This window comes from Rhea pennata, chromosome 20 (genome assembly GCF_028389875.1).
Source record: "Rhea pennata isolate bPtePen1 chromosome 20, bPtePen1.pri, whole genome shotgun sequence".
NCBI classification, from domain to species: Eukaryota; Metazoa; Chordata; class Aves; order Rheiformes; family Rheidae; genus Rhea; species Rhea pennata.
The window spans coordinates 1064950-1088607 of record NC_084682.1 but is presented as its reverse complement, the minus strand read 5'-3'; the positions used below and the strand labels follow the sequence as shown (position 1 = coordinate 1088607).

The following is a 23658-nucleotide window of genomic DNA, read 5'->3' as shown; positions in this document are numbered from 1 at the left end:
TTGTACCTTAATGGCTGAGATTTTAAAGCAGAGCAGTAACCAGCTTCCCACCCTGATGCTTTCCAGCCAGAGCTATCTTTAGAAGTGGGAATCATTCATTTAGATACATTTTATCCTAGAGTTGAAAAGATGATGTCTGCATCCAGGCTATGTGGCAGAACAAAAAGTTTTTTTTTTCCAGTATTTACTGAGTGCAGATTTATTGACAGGCTAAAGGACCTTTCCTTTTCACTTTAGTAGTGAAGAAGTGTTGCTGGCAGATTAAGGGAAGTGATTCTCACCCTCTGTTCAGCACTGATCACTCATGAGGCCACATTTGGAGTAGTGTGTCCAGTTCTGCACTTTCTAGTATATGAAAGACATGGATGTGGGTCCAGCAAAGGGCCAAGAGGATGATTAAGAGACTGGAGCATCTGTCATATGAGGAGAAGCTGAGGGAGCTAGGATTATTTAATCTCAGGAAGAGAAGGCTCAGGGTAGGGTCTTAACTATGTGTATAAATATTGGGGGGAGGGGAAGGAGTGGTGCGTGGGCAAAGAAAATGAGTGGTACCTGGTGGAAGAACAATAGGCACAATTTGAAATAGAGATACTCTACAGTGAGGTCCTTAGGAAGGTGACATATCTATGGCTTAGGCAATATAAACTTTACGTTCCCGACTTTTTTTTTTTTTTTTTTTCCTGACTACCCTTGGATGTTAGGAATTTGTGGCCTTTGACTATGGAGTTTGAACCCTTTTCAGAAAGGAGTCTCCCAATCAAATAAAAGGTTAAGACTAAGTAAAAGAAGTTGAACTGTATTTGGGAGAGTGATGCCTGGAAGATTGTGTGTTGAGTAAATAATGGCGACCAGAGTTAATAGTTTCTAATACATGGATTAGGGGAAGGAACAACAGAAGAAGCTTGTTTAAGCAGGAGGTTCTTCTTGAAGCAGTGCAGTATGATTATTTTGAAAGGGCTTGAAGACTTCCTTCGTGTGTTCTGGTCAACATATCTAGGCATATGATGGTCCAAACCACTTGTAGTTAAACTGATGGATGCTACCAAATCCAAAAAGAGGTTTACAGTCTAGCCTTGAAGTGCCCCTGAGTGGACTGGCTAGGATTTGGGTCTGCGTTTGATTGCTGGCAGTATTGTAAACATTGTGAGAGATGCAAATCGCTGATGATGTTTGGGCCTCCAGTGCTTCTGCTGTGAGGATCGACACTTGTGCTGTTTATTTGTGAGGTTGCAGTGATCAAAACTGAACAGTGGTTGGGTTGTACAAATCTGGCAGAATGATAGTTTGTTGGGTCTGATATTTCTCTGCATTTGCCTTTGGTGGAAAACATTGGACAGAGATAAGAAGGAGCTAAACTATTTGCTTCATTCACACTTGGGGTGTAGTCCTGCAGCCAGAAGGTGAGAAGAATGTTATTTTCCACTTGTAGAGGGACAAGACCAGTCACAGGCTAAGGGCCTCTGGTACTAGGTATATACAAACTGAGACCAACCTAAGTCCTAAACAGTTTATGGTCTCTGTTACTGTCTCCACAGAGAATTGACTTCATATCTCTTTCTTCTCCCTGACATATCATGTGAGCTCAGCCTTAGTGACAGACCTCACACAGACACAGGGGAAATGAAGCATCTTTTCATTCAGTATGTTTCAGCACCTGTAGTTATAAATGGGCTCAGTGTTTGCCCGGGATTAATTCTTCTTGCTGAAGAATGTGTTGTATGCATGCAAGAAGCTTCTTTACTCAACTTTTCTAAATGGTCAATTATTTTCATAATTCTGCATTACCATCACTTAGCAGCAGTTTTTCTTAGTCCCAGCTGGCAGCCCCATGCATGAGTAGGTCAACTCTATTAATGAGATCATTCCCATCTTGTGCACTGTACTGTTTTATAAACGTTTATTATTTCTCAAGGCACTTTCTAAACCAAGAAGGGCAAAAAGGGATAGTATAGAACTTTGTCCACTAGGCAAAATGGAATTGATTATTAAAATAGTCAGATTGTAGTAGTTGCCACCCTGTGGCTAAAATTAAGTAATGAAATTGGCCAGAAGTGACCCAAAATGGGTACTTAGGATCCCAAGCTTGCAATAAAAGAATGCCTTCTACCTGACGAGACATATCACTATCAGGAATGAAGAGATGTCAGCAGCAAAAGAGCCTATCATGTTGTATTGAGGGATGGTGTCAGAGTAACAAGTGTTATAGTTACAAAGGTTACATTAAAGTTTTTAAGGGTTATAGTTGCACAGGGAAGAATGGTATTCCTTAGTCCTTGATTCAATATTTGGCAAGAGATAAAATCATACTATGAAGGAACATATGAGGCTGAATATATGAGGGACTGTGGCATGTTCAGATGCTGCAGCCATGGGGCTCTCTGAGTACCTGAAATTGCTAGTTGTCTATGGTGTTTTACATCCTGGATGAATTAACAATTTGAATGCATTGTAATGGTCTTTTCTGGGGGGATTTCCCTAACCTTGAAAACTAACTAAGCACCATTTCAGTAATTTGTTTCCCTCCGTGTTCCTGTGAGCTTGACTGTAATGTGCTTGGTCTTCAGTTGTTTGGGTTGGGACATGTTTCCAGTGGAGATAAGTCCAAAGAGAGGATCCAGAAAATAATTGCTGTTTTAGAATGTGTTCACAAGTCTAGCAGTGTGTCTGATGGTTTAGGCATTGGACAAGTAGTTTGGAAACGTCTCCTCCGAATTTACCTGTATATTACCCATAAATTACTTAACGTCTCTGTGCTTTTGTTTTATTTCCTTTTTGTTATTTGTCTGATCTGTTTAAACTATGAAGTGGCATGTGCTTTTACTAGGGCTCTTCATCATAGCCAATAAAACATCTATTCTGAGCGTAAACATCTTGTGCTGTTGTAATGCAAATACCATCTAATAACAGAGCTTCAGACTATTGACCTCTTAGCTACAAATAACTGGTAAGGTGCATATGCCTCGAAGTGAAAGTTTGTATTACCATGGAAGATGGGTGTGCCTGTGTCTTGGGTGCTGATTGTTGTCTGACTTTTACTAGTGGAACTTTTCAGTCAATTATTCCAATTATCTTTGGGGGTTGCATGGCTTGTGCTACCTATAGCCTGGGTGGGCACAGCCTGTGAGAAAGCAGGAGCTGGTTGTTGAATCTGGTGTGGACATGTGTAAAGTGGTTATGATGTCTACCGAGGTTGGCAGGGTGTAGCAAGGCCTACTTATTTTTTATGGATGGCTTTGAAGAGTGTCAGGTGAAAGGCACCTCTTAAATGGCAAGCTAGAAGCATTATTAAAGGTGTGTTTTCTGCAGAAAATCATGCCTTTTGATGGTTGGCCCCGATAAGTGGTAAGGCTATTTTACTTTCTCTTGTAGCTCCTGACTTAAGTTGCTCAGAAGTTTAATAAAAGGATGCACTTTGAGAATGAAAGACTAAACTCACTTCTGTGTTCCTCTAGTTTGGTGCTAGTATAACTTAATGGAAGCAGTGGCTTCACTGGGCTTGGACTAGGCAAAATTTAGAAAAGGAGAGGAATTGGGAATTAAAAATACCAAAATCATAAGATAACAGGCCACTTTTCACCAACTCTTTCTGCTTTGATTTTTTTCCTCCTACCACATTTGTGTTTCCTATTGAGGCCTTTTTTGTAAGTTCTTCAAGGCAGGAATCATCTCCCACTAGGTAGTTGTACAGGGCCTAGTTATATGCAGTCCTGATCTCAGCTACAGCTTCTTTATGCTGCTGTATAATGAAAATGCTGTGTTCTTCTAGTAAATCTCACTTTGGTATTTTTCTTTGTATGGATTCCGAGTGATTTGCTACATGAAAGCTTAAACAGCACTAACAAAAATAGGAGCAGCTTTAAAGGTCTTCTTTTGCAGCTTGAAAAGAAAACAAAATTAAATATGAAAAAAGTTTGCCTTCCTAACTGATTTAATATTGGGCATCTTGACTTCTCAACTGACCAGTCAGACTAAAAGCTAAAGTAGAAATAAAGAGCCTTTCAACTTCCACACTAAGGTACTTATTTCTCAGCAGCGCTAATAATGTTATAATATAACCATGATTGGGCCCTTGTAAATAGGAATATATTTAATAAATATATCATACTAGCAGTGAAGCCTCAAGTTTCAGATGTCCACAGCCCTGTGATAAAACAAAATATGAAAATACACTAGAAAAAAGTACTGAAGTCATACATCAGCAGAGATGACTTTTTTCATGTAGCTGTTAAGGGATGCCCATAATAAAGCATAATAATGGTTGTACTTAACTGATGAGATTTAGCATAGGTTTTAGCTTGAGGTTGTAGTTACAGAGAAAGTATTTAATTGGACTTTCCTTATTATGCTCTTGCTTCCTACTCTTATATTCTGCAAAGCAATTTATTTATGTCTTTGTACTAATGGTACTTCATGTATCTGGCTGACCCAGGAATGCTTTCATTCCATAGGTTTGTGTGCTTAACCTTAAATTTGCAACCAAATAAATTACCATTGAAGAGAAAAAAAATCTTGTTCTTTTGGAATTATAAATGTAAACATATGTTTTTATAAGTAAATCATAGAATCAGTAAGGTTGGAAGGGACTTCTGGAGATCATCTAGTCCAACCTCCCTGCTTAGCAGGGTCACCTAGAGCATGTTAGCCAGGGGAATACATACATATGTTATATGTACATAAATACATATGTTATATATGTAAAGAAGATGCCTTTACAGTTCTTAAGTTCTTGTATCTCCCTTCGGCTGGAGAGTTCAAAGAGGCCAATGTGATCTGGACAACTAGTTTCTATTGCTTTTATTTGGAATTGAATTTCTCAATCTTTGTGCTGTGTTTGGGAAAATCTCACCCCTACTTTCAAATGCACATTTCTGTAAGAATTTATTTTAAATTTTGTCTTTTAATGAAGAATGTTCTCTAATATATGCAAGATAAACAGATCTAATGATGAAAATCTCTATTGAAGTATCTTACTGAGTTTTGTGAAGACGAACAATTAGAGCACTGAATTAGGGATATGGGAGACTGTGGTTTAGTTTTAAGCTCTGCTTCAGATTTACTAGGTGACCTTTGAGGAAATTGCTTCCTTTGTGCTTTCATATTGCAGAAATGACATATGTTCTGTGCCTTTGCTAGGCTGCCCATTTAGATTGTAAGCTCTTTAACACAAGGACTGTCTGTTACCATATGTGAGTTCATGCTTTATTTCTTCTGCTAGTAACAACTAGGAGCCCCTCTCAATCCAGGAACTTCATGTACATGTATGAGACAAGTACAGAACAACAACAAAAAACTATCTATCCTAGAAAGGAAGTAAGGATATAAACCCTGTTAAAATGTTGTATCAATTACCTTCTCATAAAGTGGTATAAAGTGAAAAGGAGCTAAACTAGCTTCACTTTTCAATGCTGTTTGGCTGTTTGGGCATAAGGGACTGGAATCATCATTTAGTCTCTAAGGGTGTATCTTCCTGACCCCCAAAATTAAGAAATGATTGCAGGTATCTTTGTCATTCATATCCCATGCTATGATATTTAAATCACAGTACCAGAGTTCTGAAGAAAGCATTAGTTCCAAGTGGCCCATTTTTTAGTATTTTTTTTTTGTTTGTTCTAACGTTTTGGAATCCTCTAACCTCAGTTGTACTGGATGTTGCAGGCTTGGATGTGATGAATGATATACTGAAGATCAGGTGAGGCTGGAGGAAGTGAGGTGTTAGGCTGTAAAACAGCTCTTCTCTCATTATCCTTGCATAGCATCCCATGAGCCTGCCTGGTTTTGTCACGCAAAGTCCCTTGTTTGCATTGCAGCTATATCTGGAAAGTCTGTAATTGTTGACATTTGAAGATAGGATGTTAAATGGGGGTTGAGATTTATGCACATGCTTCATTTTCTGTCTTTCCCTTCTATAAAATACACATAGCACTACCCTTTGGATTTGAAGGAGCAAATCTGGGTATCTCCTCCGCAGTCATTCAGTTTGTAGCTAGTATGCAGGTACAGTTGTGTATCTTACCTTTTCAGTAGACATTTCTCAATGACTTGGCAAGCTATATCTTGGTGATAAGATTGGTTTCAAAACTGGTGGATCTGTGATTAGCTAAGTAAAACAGCAACAGCTAGAGATTGTGAACATCTGATTGCTTGTCTTTAATCTTCCTCCTCCTTTTATTCATTCTTATTTTCCACACTTCAACCTCATGAATTCTATTCCCTGTGCAGTTTCCATAAAACAAGGTATTTAGCTGCAGTGGTTTTTCCTGTCTAAAGAAAATTTTACCTGCTAAATAAATTCCACAAATAATCCTTCCACAGGCCTTCTTTTCTCTGCTTGCCACCTTTCCAGGCCCATTCCTAGAGCTCTCTTTTTGTACACTCCATTAAGCCACGTCAAGATTTTGATACAGGCAAAAAAAGTGCAGCTGTTCCTCTGGCCCTGCAAGAAGTAGCCTTTTTGAAATTATAAAAATGTGTTGTTTTTCTAAGCTTGTTGGGAACAGTGATTATTTGGACTGTAAATCAATAACCATATCTGCACTTAATTAAATGCAGCAGTGGATACTGCAGGGGATGGTCCTCAAAACTGACTGGAATTAATGAGTTTTTAGATGACTGCTGTCAGCTGAGTGGTAAAAGGGAATTACCTGAAGTGGTTAAACTAAAAGTTTCATTAGCTGTATTGATTCATTCTAAGTGCACTGCTGCACCTGCAGTCTGGGCACAATGAAGATCTGCATCTTTCTGTGTTCAGTTTCTGTATGTATATATTTTTGTGACTATCGTGACTAGAGGCAGGCTGAAGATGACATTGTGCTGTGCTCAAAAAGTCTACAACAGTTATTTGGCTGTGTACATGCAGGCATATAAATAAAAAAGTCTGTGTATGTGTGTATCCACAAGGTTACCTGTTTATGTCTCTGTGGTGTTACCAGTTCCTCCAGCAACAGCCAGATCTTCATCTTTTTCCGTGTCTTTTAAGAGTATCAGATTCTACAAAGAGAAAAATGTTTCCTTTCCTTTAAGATAAATAATTTTCCTGTTGCAAAGGTTCTTCTAACTATATTGCCTGAAATGTTCCTCCTCTTGTCTTTTTAGTGAGCAATCTGTGCTGTTTTCTGCAGCCGATTCCTCCAGGGAGATCACCTATTTTTGGTTTCTGAAAAATAAAAAAAAAAAAATTGTTTGCGTAAGCTTGATTTACCTAACCCTCCAGTCCTCTTCCCCCAAAAAGGTTCTCTGTCAACGTAAAAAAAATTTTACCCTGGCACTACCATGGATTCTTGAAGTTGTCTCCATTGCATAGTGTCTGGGTTTTCTCTGTATGTATCTCTGAATGTAGTTGTAAGACATAATCTGTATTGATTTTCACTAGTTGAAAATGCATCCTTATGCAATACAGAAATGGAAATGGGGAATGCAAGTGTATGTCTGCACAATATCCTTTTGTATATTCAGTTAACATTTCTTGCCATTTCTGACACCATCCAATAGAACAGTAGGAAGAGGGTATATTACATTCAAGATATAAATGAGTTCAGTTTGTTTCCACCTGTTTCCACAAGATGAATGCCAAGAACTTGCCACAAACAATTGATTTAAATCCAAGAGCTGGCCAAGAAACAACGTTAATTCCCTTGCAAATTAACAGAATGCAAGAAGTGTAAGCAGTCTAATTGCAAAGCAGTGTATTTGTGGAGGCCTTCCTGCACATAGGAGGAAAGATTTTCTGGGGAGAAGTGGAAGTTTTCAGGATGAAGATTTTGAAAATGCTGATTTATTTCACTGCAAAAAGTGAGTTTTTGCTTTTTCACTCAAATGAATAGAAAACAGAAGTCTAATTTTTGTGATTGATCTAAAATAAAAAAGGAACAAAGGGAGAAAAGGAAATCGAATACTTGCATGGTGTCTGCTCCTACAGAATCTGGGCACACCTGTGGAGCTGTCACCACAGTTTCATAGTTTTAATTAAATAAAAGCTTCTCTGTGTTTAAAAACAAATTGAGATCAAGTCAGGTGTGAATTTAAAGCTCCTCTGGAACTCAGCCCTCTGAAATATTTCCCTTGTATAGAGGAGCCCTAAAAGAAAACTGGGAGAAAGACAGTATTGTTAGCCTCAATCTATGGGTGAAATAGAGGAGAATGAAGTGACTTGAAGGCCACAGGTAGCAAACTGGGACTAAAACTTGAACAGAGATCTCAGGATAGTTTACAGATAGAACTGGACATGGTGCATTAACCTCTCTTGTTTAACATATATTTTGAGAACTGGCAATCCAGTAGCTAATTCCAGTGTCTTTTCTCCTTACAATCAGTTGGGTACTGATGTCATACCAAGCTCTTCTGATGAGAAATGTCACAATGGAATAATTAAATATTGGGGCTTTAGGGACAGTCACTGTGAAAATTACCCTCCATGACAGCTGCAACATTTATTAATTAAAACTGTGCTTGCTGTGCTTTTCACTAAATTTGTTTCATTAATATTTTATTGTCTTAGAAAAAAAATAGTGTTGGGGAGAGAGAGCTTGTTTCCTAAGCAACAGCAATGCACTTCTTTGCAGTTATTTTTAAAGGCAGATCGCTTCATTTAAGATTTGGAACCAATTATTACTGCATTGCTTCAGGCATCCGGAATACTACTTTTATTTTTTCCCCCTTTCTTTATTTTTAATTGAAACACAGAGCAAAACACTAGCTGGGTTAAGAGTTTTCATGATGGTTGCTAGACAGGATCTATGGCTGTGCCATGAAGAACATCCCTATGCTGTCATCACTCATTGTTCTTCCCATGCTGCTCTGCCTTGCCTTGCAAAACCCCATGGGCAACCAAACAGTGCTCGCCCCCGCTGCTGCTTCTGTAGCAGATGCACAGATGCTCCTTCTTTCTTTGAGTAGAAACAGCCTTGCTTGCAGAGATGCCATCAGCACTGGGCTCCCACTTGTGCCAGACCACAGGCAAACAGGCATTGCCTTAGCCACCTACGGATGCCCTTTGATTGCAGCAGATGTTTTCTGGTGTAAGCTGATTGCTGAGAGGGGTGAAGTAGGGATGTACCTGTTTTTCCCAGTCCTTCTTTCATGGGAAGAATCTCCCTTCCACTTAGGATATGAAGAGTTAATACTTAATATTTTAATAATCAGAAATAAAAGGATGATTTGTTCTCTCCTGCTTTTGCAGATCAAGATCCTTTGTGGCCCCCACATAGATTAGATTATACACAGCAGTTGACTGTATGACAGTAGTTGGTAAAATATGGCAACATTCTGAATTCAGAAATTGGTTCAGCTTTAAACCTCAACTCTATATAGATTGTATAGATGCATTCTTGCCTGTGTCATTCTTTGCAAACAAGTGTTAAAATTACTACAACACGTTTTTAAGAAAGAGTAGTAAATAACAGTTTTGACCTCCAAATAGTCCTTTTCATTGCAATGACCAGACTATATGGAGAAATACAAGTGGGAGAATTGGATGTGGCAACTCCCCAAGATGAGCAGAAGCCTCTGCTCAAAAGAGAGGTCTTCAGTAAAAGCAGATTTCTAGTTCATTGTATCTTGAATTTGGAGACCTGGTTCTGCCACAAGGAGTTTTTGCCTTTTCCTTTGTCTTCATTATGAGTAGAATCAGGAATTCTTTCACACTGTGACATGCATAAAATGGGGGTGAAAATCCTGGGAAATACTTTAGTCCTTCGGTTCATTCATGAACTGACATTATCTGTAAATTTCAAAGTGCTTTGTTGCAGATTAGACACATACCTGTATCATGATCTGATTTTGAGACTGATCTCTTTCTTTTCTCTGTTTCCAGACCTGATCAGTGGGTGTCAGCGGATGGCGTTCAGCAAAGAGAAGACAGAAGAGTGGCCGTGCCCATAACTTTATCTCCTTCCCTTTCTTGCAGGTGTTGTGGAAGCCTGTCTCCTGCACATGCTGAAACGCAGGGCTGCTGGCTTCTTGCGGACTGACAAGGTAGCTGCGCTGTTCACCAAAGTTGGCAAAACCTATGCAGTAGCTGGAGACATATGTAAGAAAGTGCAGGAACTGCAGCAGCAGGTGGAAAGCAGGTGAGGCTGAGGTCTGGTTATCAACAAAATTCATGCAATGTGTATGCAGTATAGAGGGGGTACAGAGACTAATTGGGAAATGGACAGAGTATTTTTAGCTGATTTTTTTAAAACTTTAAGTGGTTGGTGTCTGTCATTTAGAAACTGTAAGGAAGAATAGTTCTGTAATTGATTTCATCAAGCTGATAGTTAGCAAAGCAGCAGAGGGTCTTTAGTGTTCTGTTTTGATTCTTATAGTGTAAAGGATCAGGTCTCTAGTTCATACAAAGCAACAAAAGTGAGTAATAATAGGCCATGTTGGAGAGTGCTGCTTGCTGAACCAGTAACAGTGGATTTGATTTGTGGGTATTATGACAGAAATAGTTAAATAAATGGAGACAGTGAATGATAGGAGAAAGGATGAAATCAAGAGGAAATCAACAGTAAGAGATTGATTATGGAAAAACTGTTAAGTATGTGCTGAACTTAAGCACAGCTGAATTCATGTTGGAGTCAAGGATGTGAAGACTACTGAAAGTTCTAACTTCTTGCTAGCATTGAGCAGGGCAAGTAAAAACTTCTCATGTGGTTCTGCTGACTGAATCACAGTGCGTGAGCTTGTCGGATGAGTATTTTGTACTGTAAACTCAGTCAGGGCAGGAGCATATTTTCTTCTGTTTGTACAGAATGCAGCCCTGTGGGACTGCTTAAGAAGCCTTTGTACCTTGTAGGAACTGTTGGCCTCTTGATTATCTTGCTTTATCAAGGGCTTTGTCAAGTAAGTATGACTTTACATTTGTGTTGTACTGAAGTCTTCAATTATTGACATTTATGTATTTTTTTTAATTAAAATTTGTGTAATTTTGTATTAGTTATTTTAGACTTCATTTAATTATATTTTTATGCAATTTTAACAGGCAAATACCTGTTTTTGATAATTTTTTAATTGTGTGCTAACTGTTTTAGACTGGGATTTTATTAATGTTAGTTAAATATTGTGAAGAAGGATGCTTTCTGCTGAAAATTCACCAGCTTTGCCCCTCAATTAAGAGCCCACCTGAACCCTATTCTAAACATCAGAGACCTTCGGCTCTAACAAAGCAGAGTAAATGAACTTAAATTCTCTGATTTCCCTTGGGGAAATGTTGTGTATTTCTCAGCTATTACCAACCACAAATTTTAAGTGCTGTAGAAAGTGGGCAAAGCAAAGAGAGTCTGTTAGGAAATACTTTGGGGCAGGCTTGTGTCATTGAATGTATAAAATCAGACAAAATCCCTGCAGCAGTCTAAATATTCCTGAGGCTGTGGCATAAGAAAGCCTCTGTTTAGGATACAATTAAACACATTTGAATTCCCCTGATGTCAGTGTTGTCATGTGTGTTTTTTGACCTGGGATTATCGCTGCATGTGTGTGTTGCCTTGCGGGTATCTGTCATGGCCTAATGGAAGTCTAGAGACTGTGTAAATGCAGAGAAGAAATACAGTCAAGACTGTGCCCAACAATTGTATTTGTCCTTGCGATCGAATCCTTTTGTGACAGGGGACCTGAGTGTTGTCAAAGAACAGGATCATTTGAGAGCATGGATTTTCTGCAGTAGATTAGTTTGTTAGAGAGTCAGGATTACTCTTCTCGTTACAACAAAACTGAACTTTCTTTTCTGCTATTTTAAGAAGAAAATTTGCTGGGAAAGAGACTAAGAAGATCGATTTTTCACTGCCAGCCCCACACAGTGAAATAGAGAGGCAAAGCAAATCCGCAGTGTCGTTTAAAAGTAGTGAGCTCTCCCAGCTCAGCTCTGTAGTGTGCCTTTCCTCTGCACCTGTATTTCATTACCTGATGCAGGAGTATGGACCCATCAGAAGACACTGTTACAGGCTGAGGCTGGCCTGGCACAATTTCACCATGCGATATGCCACAGTTATGTGCACTGTCGGAGGAGAGCATGCGGGGCAGTGCCCACCAGTGCTTTTACCATAGGCTGTGTGTAACTGGTACCAGCTTTTCAAATTGTGCATTTGTAACTTGTTGCTGTATGTTAGGTATTCTATATGTGACAGTGTTGTCATCTTGTCTTCTATAACTAATGCTGCAGGCCAGACTAGCAGGGAGGGAGGAAGGGAACACAAGCTCACATTTCAGCTCCTTTGCTAGGCAGCAGGAAAAAGCAAAGCAGAGCACAAATGCATTTTCCTTTTTGTGGTCATCTTTTAGAAACCAGAAAGCTCTAGACAGCACATTCTACTCCAAAAATCAATCCCTGGTTCCAAATCTATTCAGATCATTAATTATCTCATCAGTGACAGTCAGTAATTTGGCTTGTAACTGGATAACATTTTTTTTTCTTAGATCAACAATTTCTAGAGTGATTTTTTTTGATTCATAATTGAATGCTTTTTTTTTTTTTTTTTTTTTTTGATTCATGATTGAATCCAGGCTAGTACTGACTTGGTGGCTGGCAGTGACCATGTTAGTAGTGTACAAATGTCTAGGTCAAGAAAGCCGATAATTGTCTGCAAAGCAATGAATGTGTCATGAGCGGTACCATGACACACAGTGCCACTAAAGAAGTGAAGGGAGTTTGCTGTCTGTATGAAAATGTATTTTGACTACCAGTATCCAATGGATGAGAGGTGGATGTTCCCCATGGCAGGACCCAGGACACTGAGAAGATGCCTTACCCATTTCACTGGTGTTGGCAGGGAAGAGAAGCTCTCATGAACAGATTTCATTGGACTCACTGGGGTCAAGTAGATTTATTGGCAGCAGATAACTCCAAAGGAAGGAATGACAACTTCCCACTCAGTTCAGAGACCATCATGCTGTACAGTCCCTGCATTCTTGTTTACAGCCAAACTTAGCAAGTAATTCTGATTTTTATAGCCAGCTTACCATCTTTTCACTAAAAGGCAATGTTAAGCTCCTCATTTCTGAAGTAGGCCTATTACTATGCTGACTTACACTGTAGAAACAGGCAGGGGGTCTTGGCTGTAAGCAAGCCCCTAGCTGGCTTTGGATGCTCAATTACTATAGTTCTAGTTTCTCTGCTTGATACTGCTTGTCTCTTAGCTGTCTTGCTTTCATCCTGTAGATGGTAGGAGATAGGATTTCACTGCTAGGTGCTAGCGCAGAATGTGCTATAGATATATATGGTGCTTTATAGAGAGAATCAAGATATGGGCTTGTGCTCAAGGATAGCCTTATAACAGGAGCTTCCTGGAACAGCTCTGCCAAAATTTCAAATTCTACTCCATGCTTCTGGTCTCAGTGGAAATATCTCATGCTGGAGTAGCTGTGTTCCTCCTGAGACTGTGGCTAGCTTCAGCTCAAAGATGCGTAAGAAAGCTGGGAGATGAGAATCTTCTCACTATCTTCCCTGCAGATTTCCCAGCTAAGTGTGAAGCTTTGTTTAATGAGAAGCAAATTTCAGCTCCTGCAGCAGAACTTACTTTCTGTCTTTGCAGAAGACTGCATTTTCCTGTGTTTTTATTTTGGGGGCACATGATCTGAGATAGATTTTTTTGCCAGTTCATTTCAGTCTGTAGTAGATGGGAGTTTGGGAGGAGCTCAAATGTTGTTGTTTTTCTAAAGTTCTAAAAGTGACAAGATATTTTTGGCCACCTTAGTAGGTGACCACATAACCTGAGATACCTAATATATGCCTGTTCTTTTATTTGTTTGCTTGCTTTTGAGATGGATAGCATCTGTCTGCGAATTAGATGGTCTTTACAGATGTACTTGATTCATAACCTGGAGCTGAGCCATTCTAAATCATTAGTTAGAGCAATGATTTTCAGCAAATCTCTGATGATGGACTAAACGCAAATGTCCCGGTGGTATTGAGTGCTACAGCGTGTAAAATAGATAGCTAGTATGCAGATATACTTTTGTCAGATACATGTTGTGTATTTTAACACCTCTCCACACAGTCTTTCACTGGAGTGGTTCCTGTGAGAAGAGAGTCTGACCTCTGACAACTTTCACTTTATCTCCTTTTGCAGGAAAAATCAGCCAAATGGGCAAGAATCCCTCAAGAGGCAGGGATCAACCACAAGCAAAACGCCTGCCCTGACGCCTCAGGCTATCAAACACATATGGGTTCGAACAGCCTTGATTGAGAAAGTACTCGACAAAATTATGCAGTATATTGTTGATAACTGCAGGTAAGGAAAGAGCCAAGAGCACAAAGAATTGTTGGACCAATGTGTTCAGGTTTCTGCAACAAGGAGTTTCATCAAAAGTTGTCTGCAAACTTAAGTAGTACTGAATAGACCTGCTAAGAGGAGAAACAGACAGTCATTTACAAAACAACAACAACAAAAAATTGTACATCTGTTTTGAATCATTGAGAGTGTTTCAGACTTAGTGTTAACAGCCATACTGCTTTCTAGAAATCAGCTAAAAAGGAAAAATTACCTTGCAGTTTATTAAAGCCTTTTCTTATTTTTTCTGAAGTAGGCAAAATACTGAACAATGCTTCAGTAACATGTAATACATTCAGGAGCATGTGAAGCCCTGAACCTTTACACTTACTTAGGCATTTAATTCCACTTAGGTTCAGTAGATATTAGGTACCTACATTCTAATGGGACATAGACATCAGAAACTTAGTCTTTTAATAGATCATGAGTACTTAATTCACTTACATTCACTTGAAAACAATTCTTTGGAACTACAGCATGTCAGGAAAGAAGGCCCTCCTCGTAGCCGAAAAGAGAGGAAAAAGAGGTTAAAACAGGAAGAGCTAAGGCTATAAACCTCAGGTTATGCAGAAAGGTTCTTTGAATCCTGTTTCCTTTTTAGAAGATAAAGCTTTGTGTAAAGTGATTCTTTCCTTGCAAGACCAGAGAAGAGCTTCAGTGATTTATGCATATAATCCACAGGGTCTCTCTCTAAGAGGAGAAGAAGTCCTCTCTATTCTGTCATCACTTCCTACTGTCCAGCATTAGTATTGTTTTCCCAAGAGGTTCTTCTTAACTACCCTTGTGCCTTTCCACCTTCCCATAAGTGATAAAGAAGAATTAGGGAATGTACTGGGGACAATTTCTTGTAAGAAGGGAAAGGTAGAAATCCTGAAGTTTGGTTTGGACTGGTCACAGAAAATTACTTTTTTACCTAACACTGACATTGCAGCTTACATCCAGTGCTGCAAGTGGTTCTCCTCTTAGAAGTTGTTCTGCACTAGGGGACGCATTTTGTCTGTGCAAAGCCCATAGGCCTGAACAGGGAAGAGAACTCAGGCAGATGAGCTTATTCTACAGTATTTTCTAAGTTTGCCATATTGTTTTTCTTGTCATTAGCTTTATTTTCATGATCTTTCTTGCTATGAAAAAAGAGAATGGAAGAAAGGTCTTTGTGGTGTTCAAAGAGAACTATTCCTCTAGCCCCAACTTGTTTAAAGAGCTGTGTGTAGAAGAGACAGTGAGAAGGCTGGCTGTGTCCCATAGATAAAGTTAATGAAGGCATTTCAGCCCAGTGTATCACTATATTTGCTCATACATGGATACCAAGTTTTTTGAATTTCTTTTTCCACATAATTCAGCTGGAGATGTGACAGGAGAGTTAGATCTCAACTACTGTGTTTTCATTACTATGAATTACTATGCCTTTATTACTATGTATTGTAGATGTTCATTTCCCTGGCTTTTCCATCCATGCAAATGATTTAGGGCCAAGTCCTTAATTGTAGTTGTCTGATTTTGAGAACCTGACTTCCACAGACTAAAATGTACCTCTTCAAATTGCTTGTTCTCATGCATCTCTGTGACATTAATGCTTCAATGCTCATATATAAAGTCTTTCAGCCCTTCTGTTCTTTATGAAGAGAAGATGGTTTAGAGTTTGAGCCCCATCTAGCGGGAGAGACAGAAGAGGATAATGACAGTAAGAAATTTGAGTGTTTGATTTTTAGCTCTGTGGTTTTTATAAGTCAGCTTTGCCTGCTGTGATGGGAAAGCTTTGAGATCATAATGAGAGCTATTATTTGTAGTATTTCATTGTTCTTGACAGTGTTTCAAGAATATTCCTCACAAATGGAAGAGATGTTTAAAAATGTGTGGATCTCTTGGTCTCTGTGGAAAACTGGCAAAATTGCTTGCAGAGATTTATTATTTGTCTCCATATTGCATTAGTGTCCAAAGCCCCAAATCAAATATAGTGGGTAAACACATTTAGCAAAAGGCAAGCTCCTGCCTCTGAAGAGTTCAGTGTCAAAAACAGATGAGACAGAATGAACATACTAAGATAAAATGATCTGCCCAAGATGGCACAGTTGATCAGCGGCAAAATATGGATCAAAAGTAGAGGAGTTGGTCATTTTATTAAGTATAGAAGTCTGGATTGTAGGTTTGTTGAACTAGTGGTGAAGGGCCACAAAAATGATTAAGGACTTCTTACTTTCCATGCGAACCCAGCACAACATTTCTTCTTTGGGGATCAGTACATGGGCTAGGCAAGCTCCATTAGAGAATACTTTTAGAAGAGATGCATGTATTGGTGATTTCTGGGTAATCTTATCAACTGCTTTTTCTCTGTCTATCAAATTCAGGAAATACGGGGGGTTTGGATCTCTTTGGTCTCATCTTTGGTGGTTTACATGCCCAGTTTTATTATATTGTTTGTGAGAAAGTGTGTTTGATGATTACAGCTAAATTCTATTGCTGGAATTTGTACTGTATTAGAACTCTAATTAAAACCAAGCTTGGAAAATACATTCTGCTTCAGCTTGTACACAGCACTACAGATATACAGCCTAGATATGAATTTCAGCCTTGGTAAAATTCTTAAGCCCTTAAACTCTTAAATCTTCCTTTTAATATTGTCTGAATTTGCTCTTGAAATGAGCATTTGGCCTCAGTTTTTATTATGTTCCAAGCCTGACCTGGAATATGACTTCAGTAGTCATGCTTACCTCGTGCTTACACAGTTGACAGCAGTAAGCACTGAAGGAATAGTTATCAGGTTAATAGAGAAAGCAGCGTGTATAGCTTCTCTATCCTTACCTCTTCTGTCTTCTTTTGTCATACTTTCTGATAAGTGGTAATGTGATATTTTTGAAGAGAAGGTACTCATGCTACTATAAAAGCTTTTAAAAATAACAGCTAGTGTCATTAACTGGGTTCTTAATCTTTTATTCCTAGTAAATATTATGAAAAAGAAGCTTTACTGGCAGATCCTGTTTGTGGCCCAATACTTGCTTCCCTCTTAGGTAAGTTCTTGCAGCATAACACTTCTTGTTATGCTGAAGAAATTATTTCTTGAAATGTTTTGTGGTAGGACAGTGTTATGAAAAGCGACTTTTAGCTCTGTACCATATGGTTTGACCATGTATAACAGGGCAATACCGGAGATTCTGGAGGGTCTTACAAGACAAGTGGAGACCAGTGATTTGTTTTTATTACTAATTACTGGTTAGATCAGAGAATAGAATGTAAATGTTTTTTACAGAACGCTTGCTAGCTGTAATATTGTACAGCTACAGGTTGGAACTGGTAGTATTGCAATGTGACGGTATTGTATTCTCTAGCAATATTATTATACAGTCCTAGATAATAGGACCTGATATGTTCTAATTTATTCTCTTTATTGTGGAATGATCACTTCAGTGACCATTAATGTTCACCTGGCTTGAGAAGAATATCTCACTTTCAGTACTTGGCCTGCAGGATAGGAGTAAATATGTTTGTGAACAGACTTGCAAGGTTTCACTCCTGGACTGTTTTCTTAGTTGGACCATGTGCACTGGAATATACCAAGCTAAAAACAACTGATCACTACTGGACAGACCCTTCAGCAGATGAACTTGTTCAGCGACACCGGATTCATGGAGTTCATGGCCGCCAAGACTCTCCTTCAAAGCGCCCAGCCCTGGGAGTAGGTATTTGCTGTGTAGCTATTTCTTAGTTACAGGCACAGACTGACAACAGAAACAGTCCTGCAGGGAGGAGATCTGAATTTAGAACGTCCTTTATTTTCTCTTCTGTAACGTGTCCTTGGCACAGATTAGAAGTCCATTTAGACCCAGATATCCCCTTTATCTCTATTTAGAAAAGATTGAGATTCAGGACTAAATTCTGTGTCTTTTGACACTTGTGCATTGACTAGGTAGTTCACAAGAAATTATGAGCTGCCTCAGCCAGAGGTAAAAAAGAGCCCAAGTCATTTCTCTGTAAGGTTTCTTGGCTCCAGAAAGAAGGTCTATTATGGAGATAGGTCTAAGTGAAACTATTCCTGTATTTTGGCCTATTGGTACAGTCATTCTAGACCTACCTGATCTGCCTTGAAAGTGACTGCTTTTGTGTATATGTGTGTATGCTAGATTCGGAAACGACACTCAAGTGGGAGCACATCAGAGGATCGCTTTGCTGCTTCAGCAAGAGAATATGTGGAGTCTTTACACCAGAATTCCCGAACGCACCTCTTGTATGGAAAAAATAATGTCTTGGTCCAACCGGTAAGTACACTGAGTGTTATGTCAATATACACAGCTGCTGCCTGACTGTGATTTGAGAAGACAGTGATATAAGAATATAATTTAGATTTATCAAGACCTGGCTAAATGTCTCATCCTCAGGACTGTGTTACCTTTCCACTTGACTTCAGAATCCTGAGGTAGATTAAGATGGGATGAATGATTAAGATGGGATGAATGTTTTTACTGCCCACCCAGTGTGAACTGTGGAGTGAACCTATAGATAGGGATGGACATACTGAATGTATACTGAAAATACTGACATATTTCATAAACCCAGTGACTGTACTGTATTTTTTTCATCTCCTTCTAATAGATATATTAAATAGCAGTGTTTCTAGTGATAAGGTTTCCCTCAGCAGTTCCTGGAAAATGCACTGCTCTGGAACTTTTGGGGCATAGGGAGGCTGGAACATGATGATTGTAGTTGCCCCCTCTGCCCTTTGAGACCTTGCTCATATGCTTCCTGTAAGTCTTAGAAAAAATAAGTTACAAAAACACACTTTCTGTCTGTTTGTGGAAGTCTACAGTTGCATCCTGTCTGGTAGGAGGGCATCTTATAATCCTGAAGGGAACTGAATTGATACTCTCAGAAACTTGTGTCATCTGGCTATTAGCAGAACAGGGTAGGCAGTGATGTACAGGGTGGACCAAGTTTTCCCTGCCTTTCACTGTTGTTGTATATGTGATTGGATATAACCTTGTTTCCTAAATTTGTGAATAAGGCTTCATCTTCACTGCCAAAAAGATTTAAAGATCTTAATGTAACATCTACTGAGAACAAGGTTGGTAGTTTTTTATTTCAGTTACTCAATTTGTCTCTAAAGAAGGCTTTTACTTCAGTCTAGTTATGTGAACAAACTTCAGTGGCCAATCTTATTGATATGTCATGCTAAATCCTGTTAGCTGCATTCATTTGAAAACAGGTTTCTTGCATGACTTAAAGGCACAGTTGATGGAGGTGCAAAGGACTGGGAAATCAAAATATGGTTGGACCAAATAAAAATAGGAAGACTGGCATATACTGATTAAAGCCAAACCTATTGGGCTGACAGAGTGTGCAGCATTAAGGGACCTGGAAGTAAGATCTTGGAACTAGATCAACAGAGGGCTGATATCAAGAGGAGGGAAAGAAAAGAGGATGTGTGTGCATTTGAGTCAACTTGGCTTTCTGTGTGTTGGTTCTGTAAACAGAAAGATGACTTGGAGGCAATTCCTGGGTATCTCTCCCTTCATCAGTCAGCAGAGAGTTTGACATTAAAATGGACTCCAAATCAACTGATGAATGGAACCCTTGGAGATTCTGAGCTGGAGAAAAGGTAGCCATTCCTTTTGGGAAAAGATGAGAAGCATTTTCAGTGTTATTTCTTGTATCCTTGGCAATATGATGCAAGTGTAACAAGACTGATTTAACTGAAGGGCTACTGAATAATGTAGAAGTTGGTGTCAGGCAGTTCAGATTCTGTTCCTGTTTTACCATGGATGAAGTGACTTTCCCAGGTCCTGTAATGCATTTTGTGTTAAAATGACAGAATAGTAAAGAAATGTGTGCATAGCCAAGACCCAAATGCAAGCTGTCAATGGAATTTAAATACATAATCATTGGAATTGAGGGGAATGAATTGGGATGCTGCAGGGGACCACTGAATCCTAGCTACTGTGATAAAACATGAGATTAAGTAACATGGTAACAGTCTAATGAACTTTTCAAAAATCACTTAGGGTTGGAGTATTCCCACTGACACCCACCTCCCCCGCCAAATTATATCACAAATAACTTCACAAGCATGGATAATTTCAATCTCAAAAAGTGATCCCTACTATGTCATTCTCTCTCACATCAGTTATTCATCTAATTTAGCATTCTACTTCAGTGGAAAGGCAGGTAAAGCCTTGTACTAGGCAGGTGTAACCTCTCCTCAGGCAATGCATCCTTCAGCCTTAAAAAACTGCTCCATCCCTAGTCCTTTTCTTAAAGCTTATCTGTGTTTTTTTATAAAACTTCTATTGAAGCCTTATTCCCTTGGATTTAGAGATAAATCCAATCAAGGTTGTTCTCAGAAGAGTTGAAAGCTCTTTCCAGTATATCATAGGTCTAAGCTTGGGCCTCAATGGATTTACATGCTGTTGTCCATAAATCACATGTAGAAGACAAAACTGAACCTGGCTGTCCTGAATCCCAGCTACAAGGCCATCACAAATTCTGTGCCCTAGGCATTTTAGTCTTAGACAGAACATGGATGTAACCTGGATGGGGGGGGAGGGGGAAGGGAGAAGGGAATAGAGGAATAGGAGAGAGAAAGAGATTATAAAAAGTCTGGTGCCAACTCTGTTCACTGTGGAAAACTAGTTCCTTTGCCTTTTTCCTCACTATTCATTTCTGTTAATTGTCCAAATTTAATAAGCAGTTAATAACTTAGCAGAGTCTTTTTACTGGGTGGTTGGATTCACAAGTGCTCCTGAATGTGGAAGGAAATGTCTCCTGCACTTTTTTCCTTCTCTATTAGTGTTTATTGGGACTACGCATTAATAGTGCCACTCAGCCAGATTGTCTGCATTCACTGCCATCAACAACGTAAGTATAGACCTTCTTCTTGTGGAGGTGCACCCAAGACCCCATTTTTGCCAGATGAATGTTAATGCTGCTGATGCTGCTACTGTTTTATATGGTGTCTGTTAGGGGTTTATTGCAAAGGAAGCAGAGTATTTTTCTTCTTCAGATGTCTTCACTGAAAGACCTAGTAAGAACTTCTCTGCATAAAGCTGCTCCAGTTGTCTTTTGCTTTCTATGTTCAGTGCAGCCCTGTGCTTGGCTTTGTTTTATTCTGAAGCATCTATGCAAAACAGCACTTCTGGGACTGTCAGAAAGCAGGTATCAAATGTAGAAGCTTAGATTTATAACTATAAGCCTCCATCAAATTACCACTACGTAAAGAGAGAAAAAGGAAAAAAAAACGAGGCCTGTTGACCTTGTCTACAGTGGTATCATCAACCTGTAGAAAGAAACTGAGTTGCCCGCTATTACAGCAGACTCTTGCCCTGCTCATTTGATGTAAATTGTAGATGCTCAGGAACTCTGAAAAAACAGGCCTCTGACCTCTGAGTTCTGACTAGCCCATTCTGCTTAATGTAGGGAGAGGGATCTGGAACAAAACATCTCTCCCACTGCTTTTCTCACCACAGGCCTTACTTAAATCAAAATCACGGAGCAAAGACAGCAAACATTTAGAAATTTTATCTGGAGTCAGATCTGAATTACAGAATGGCCCCAGTTGGACTAAAGGACATTTTGAACTAAGAACCTGTTTTAAAAGACAGTCTATACATCTTGCTTTAAAATATATATGTGGGAGAGCCACCAAAATCTCTGAAGAAGATCTCTCTTCTTCTCTCAGTGACTTCTATTAACTAGTTTTACTGTGCCAGCAGAAACAGGTGGGCATGAGTATTAAAACCTAGATTCCTAGCTGGCAGAGGATGACAACTGCAACATTAGTTCAGGTCCATCTGCTCACTTGGATCTGCTTAACCAGGACACTTTGTGTCTGTCCAAAATTTCCCTGACTGGACAGATATGTCACCATTCTGCTTTCCGACAGTTCCTTAAAGAAAGGGGAGTTAGATGGCAGATGTGACAGCCTTTGCTGTACTTCATTTGAGAAGGCTGTTTCAGAAACAGGTGCCAGACATGCACACAACATGATTTCTGTTGTTTGCTCAAGACGACAGACACTTGGTGAGCTTGCTGCAGACCCTTGCTGCCAGACTGGAATTGACCCAACCACGCTATGGAACACGTCTTGCTTTTGAAAGATCTCCCCTTTACTTGGATAAGTGTAGATAGCAGAAGGGTGTAAAGATTACTGGTAAAACTTTCAAAAACACTCTGGTGAGTTATGTTCTTATTCATTCAGTTATGGAAAAAGCAATTAAGAACCTAATTCACTTATGTGATTTTGAAAATTACCCTAAAGATGCAGATTATTATCCTTAAAAGTACATTCAGAGTCCACAGTGGGTTTCCTTATTTGTGTTTATTTTCTAGTGACCCTGAAGGTGGATGAAAAGAATTTACAACAGGGAATGTGACCTGTTGATTCTTAAAAGAATAAAGCTGATTTCCTCTAGCTATATCCATTAGGTTAGGTTTTATTCTAAATTGTGTGTCTTCTATCAACTTGTGTCAGATGCCAGAGATACAGTGTACTTCCTCCTTTATTGCTTATTATATTAATGTTTGTAATCACTTTAAATGTTACTACATGAGACCTGTCATGGTTTGTTCCTATCTGAGCTATTTTAAAACGAAAGGACTGAGGTCATCCCTAGATTATCCTGTGATTTGTAACATTTTTTTTTATCTGCTTAGAGGCAATCATAAATAAAACTTAATTTAGGAGGTAAAAGCAACAAATAGACATTCTGATGTAATGGTATGGACTCCCCTTGTCCTCCTTTGCAGCAGAAAGCAGAGGGACATTAGTCTTGGTGAGTCAGGATGGAACTCAGAGACCTCCACTGCACTTCCCACAAGGAGGTCACCTTCTTGCATTCCTTTCCTGTCTGGAAAATGGCCTTCTGCCTCGTGGACAGCTGGAACCACCACTCTGGTCACAACAGGGCAAGGTACTGCCTTTTCTGATGAGCTGCTTGGGGTAAGGCTGATCTTAATGTCCGTGTGGAACAGTGTTTTGCCACACAGAAGAATCATAGAATCAGTAAGGTTGGAAGGGACCTCTGGAGATCATCTAGTCCAACCTCCCTGCTCAGCAGGGTTACGTAGAGCATGTTAGAACTACTATAAAGCAGCTGGAAATCAAGGTGGAAGAAAAAATAACTCTATTTAGTCCAACTTGATTGTTTTAAAGATAGTCCATTAAAATTGTTTGTAGTCTTATTGATGCATTGAGCTATAAACTGGAATCTCCTATTTTATCAAAATACACACCCAAAGGATAGGAATTGAGCCTCAAATGGACTGTGTCATACATGTTAGCAGAGACTTGGGTTACTAAAGGAGCTGGTGCCAAATTCCCGTAGATTACATGAAAAAGTTGTCCTTCAAGTACACAGAAAAATTGTACTAAGTACACCAAACCACCATGCATATCTGATGCTATTGGATGTGCTAGCTTGCTGTTGTAGTG

At 39.2% G+C, this 23658-nt stretch overlaps 1 protein-coding gene across 8 annotated transcripts in view; it reads left to right on the top strand.

The window, feature by feature from the left end:
* The window catches only part of SGSM2 (small G protein signaling modulator 2), a 66763-nt gene that overhangs the window by 21837 nt on the left and 21268 nt on the right, over positions 1–23658 (top strand). For 6 of the 8 annotated variants that reach the window (XM_062592557.1, XM_062592553.1, XM_062592554.1 and 3 more), the window contains exons 3-10: positions 9902–10064; positions 14043–14204; positions 17181–17248; positions 17768–17913; positions 18359–18493; positions 19706–19830; positions 21019–21086; positions 22974–23137. In XM_062592557.1, the coding sequence (XP_062448541.1) occupies positions 9902–10064; positions 14043–14204; positions 17181–17248; positions 17768–17913; positions 18359–18493; positions 19706–19830; positions 21019–21086; positions 22974–23137 (1031 nt within the window). The remainder of the gene's footprint in view (positions 1–9901; positions 10065–14042; positions 14205–17180; positions 17249–17767; positions 17914–18358; positions 18494–19705; positions 19831–21018; positions 21087–22973; positions 23138–23658) is intronic. The other 2 variants (XM_062592558.1, XM_062592552.1) reach the window with 1 other exon arrangement.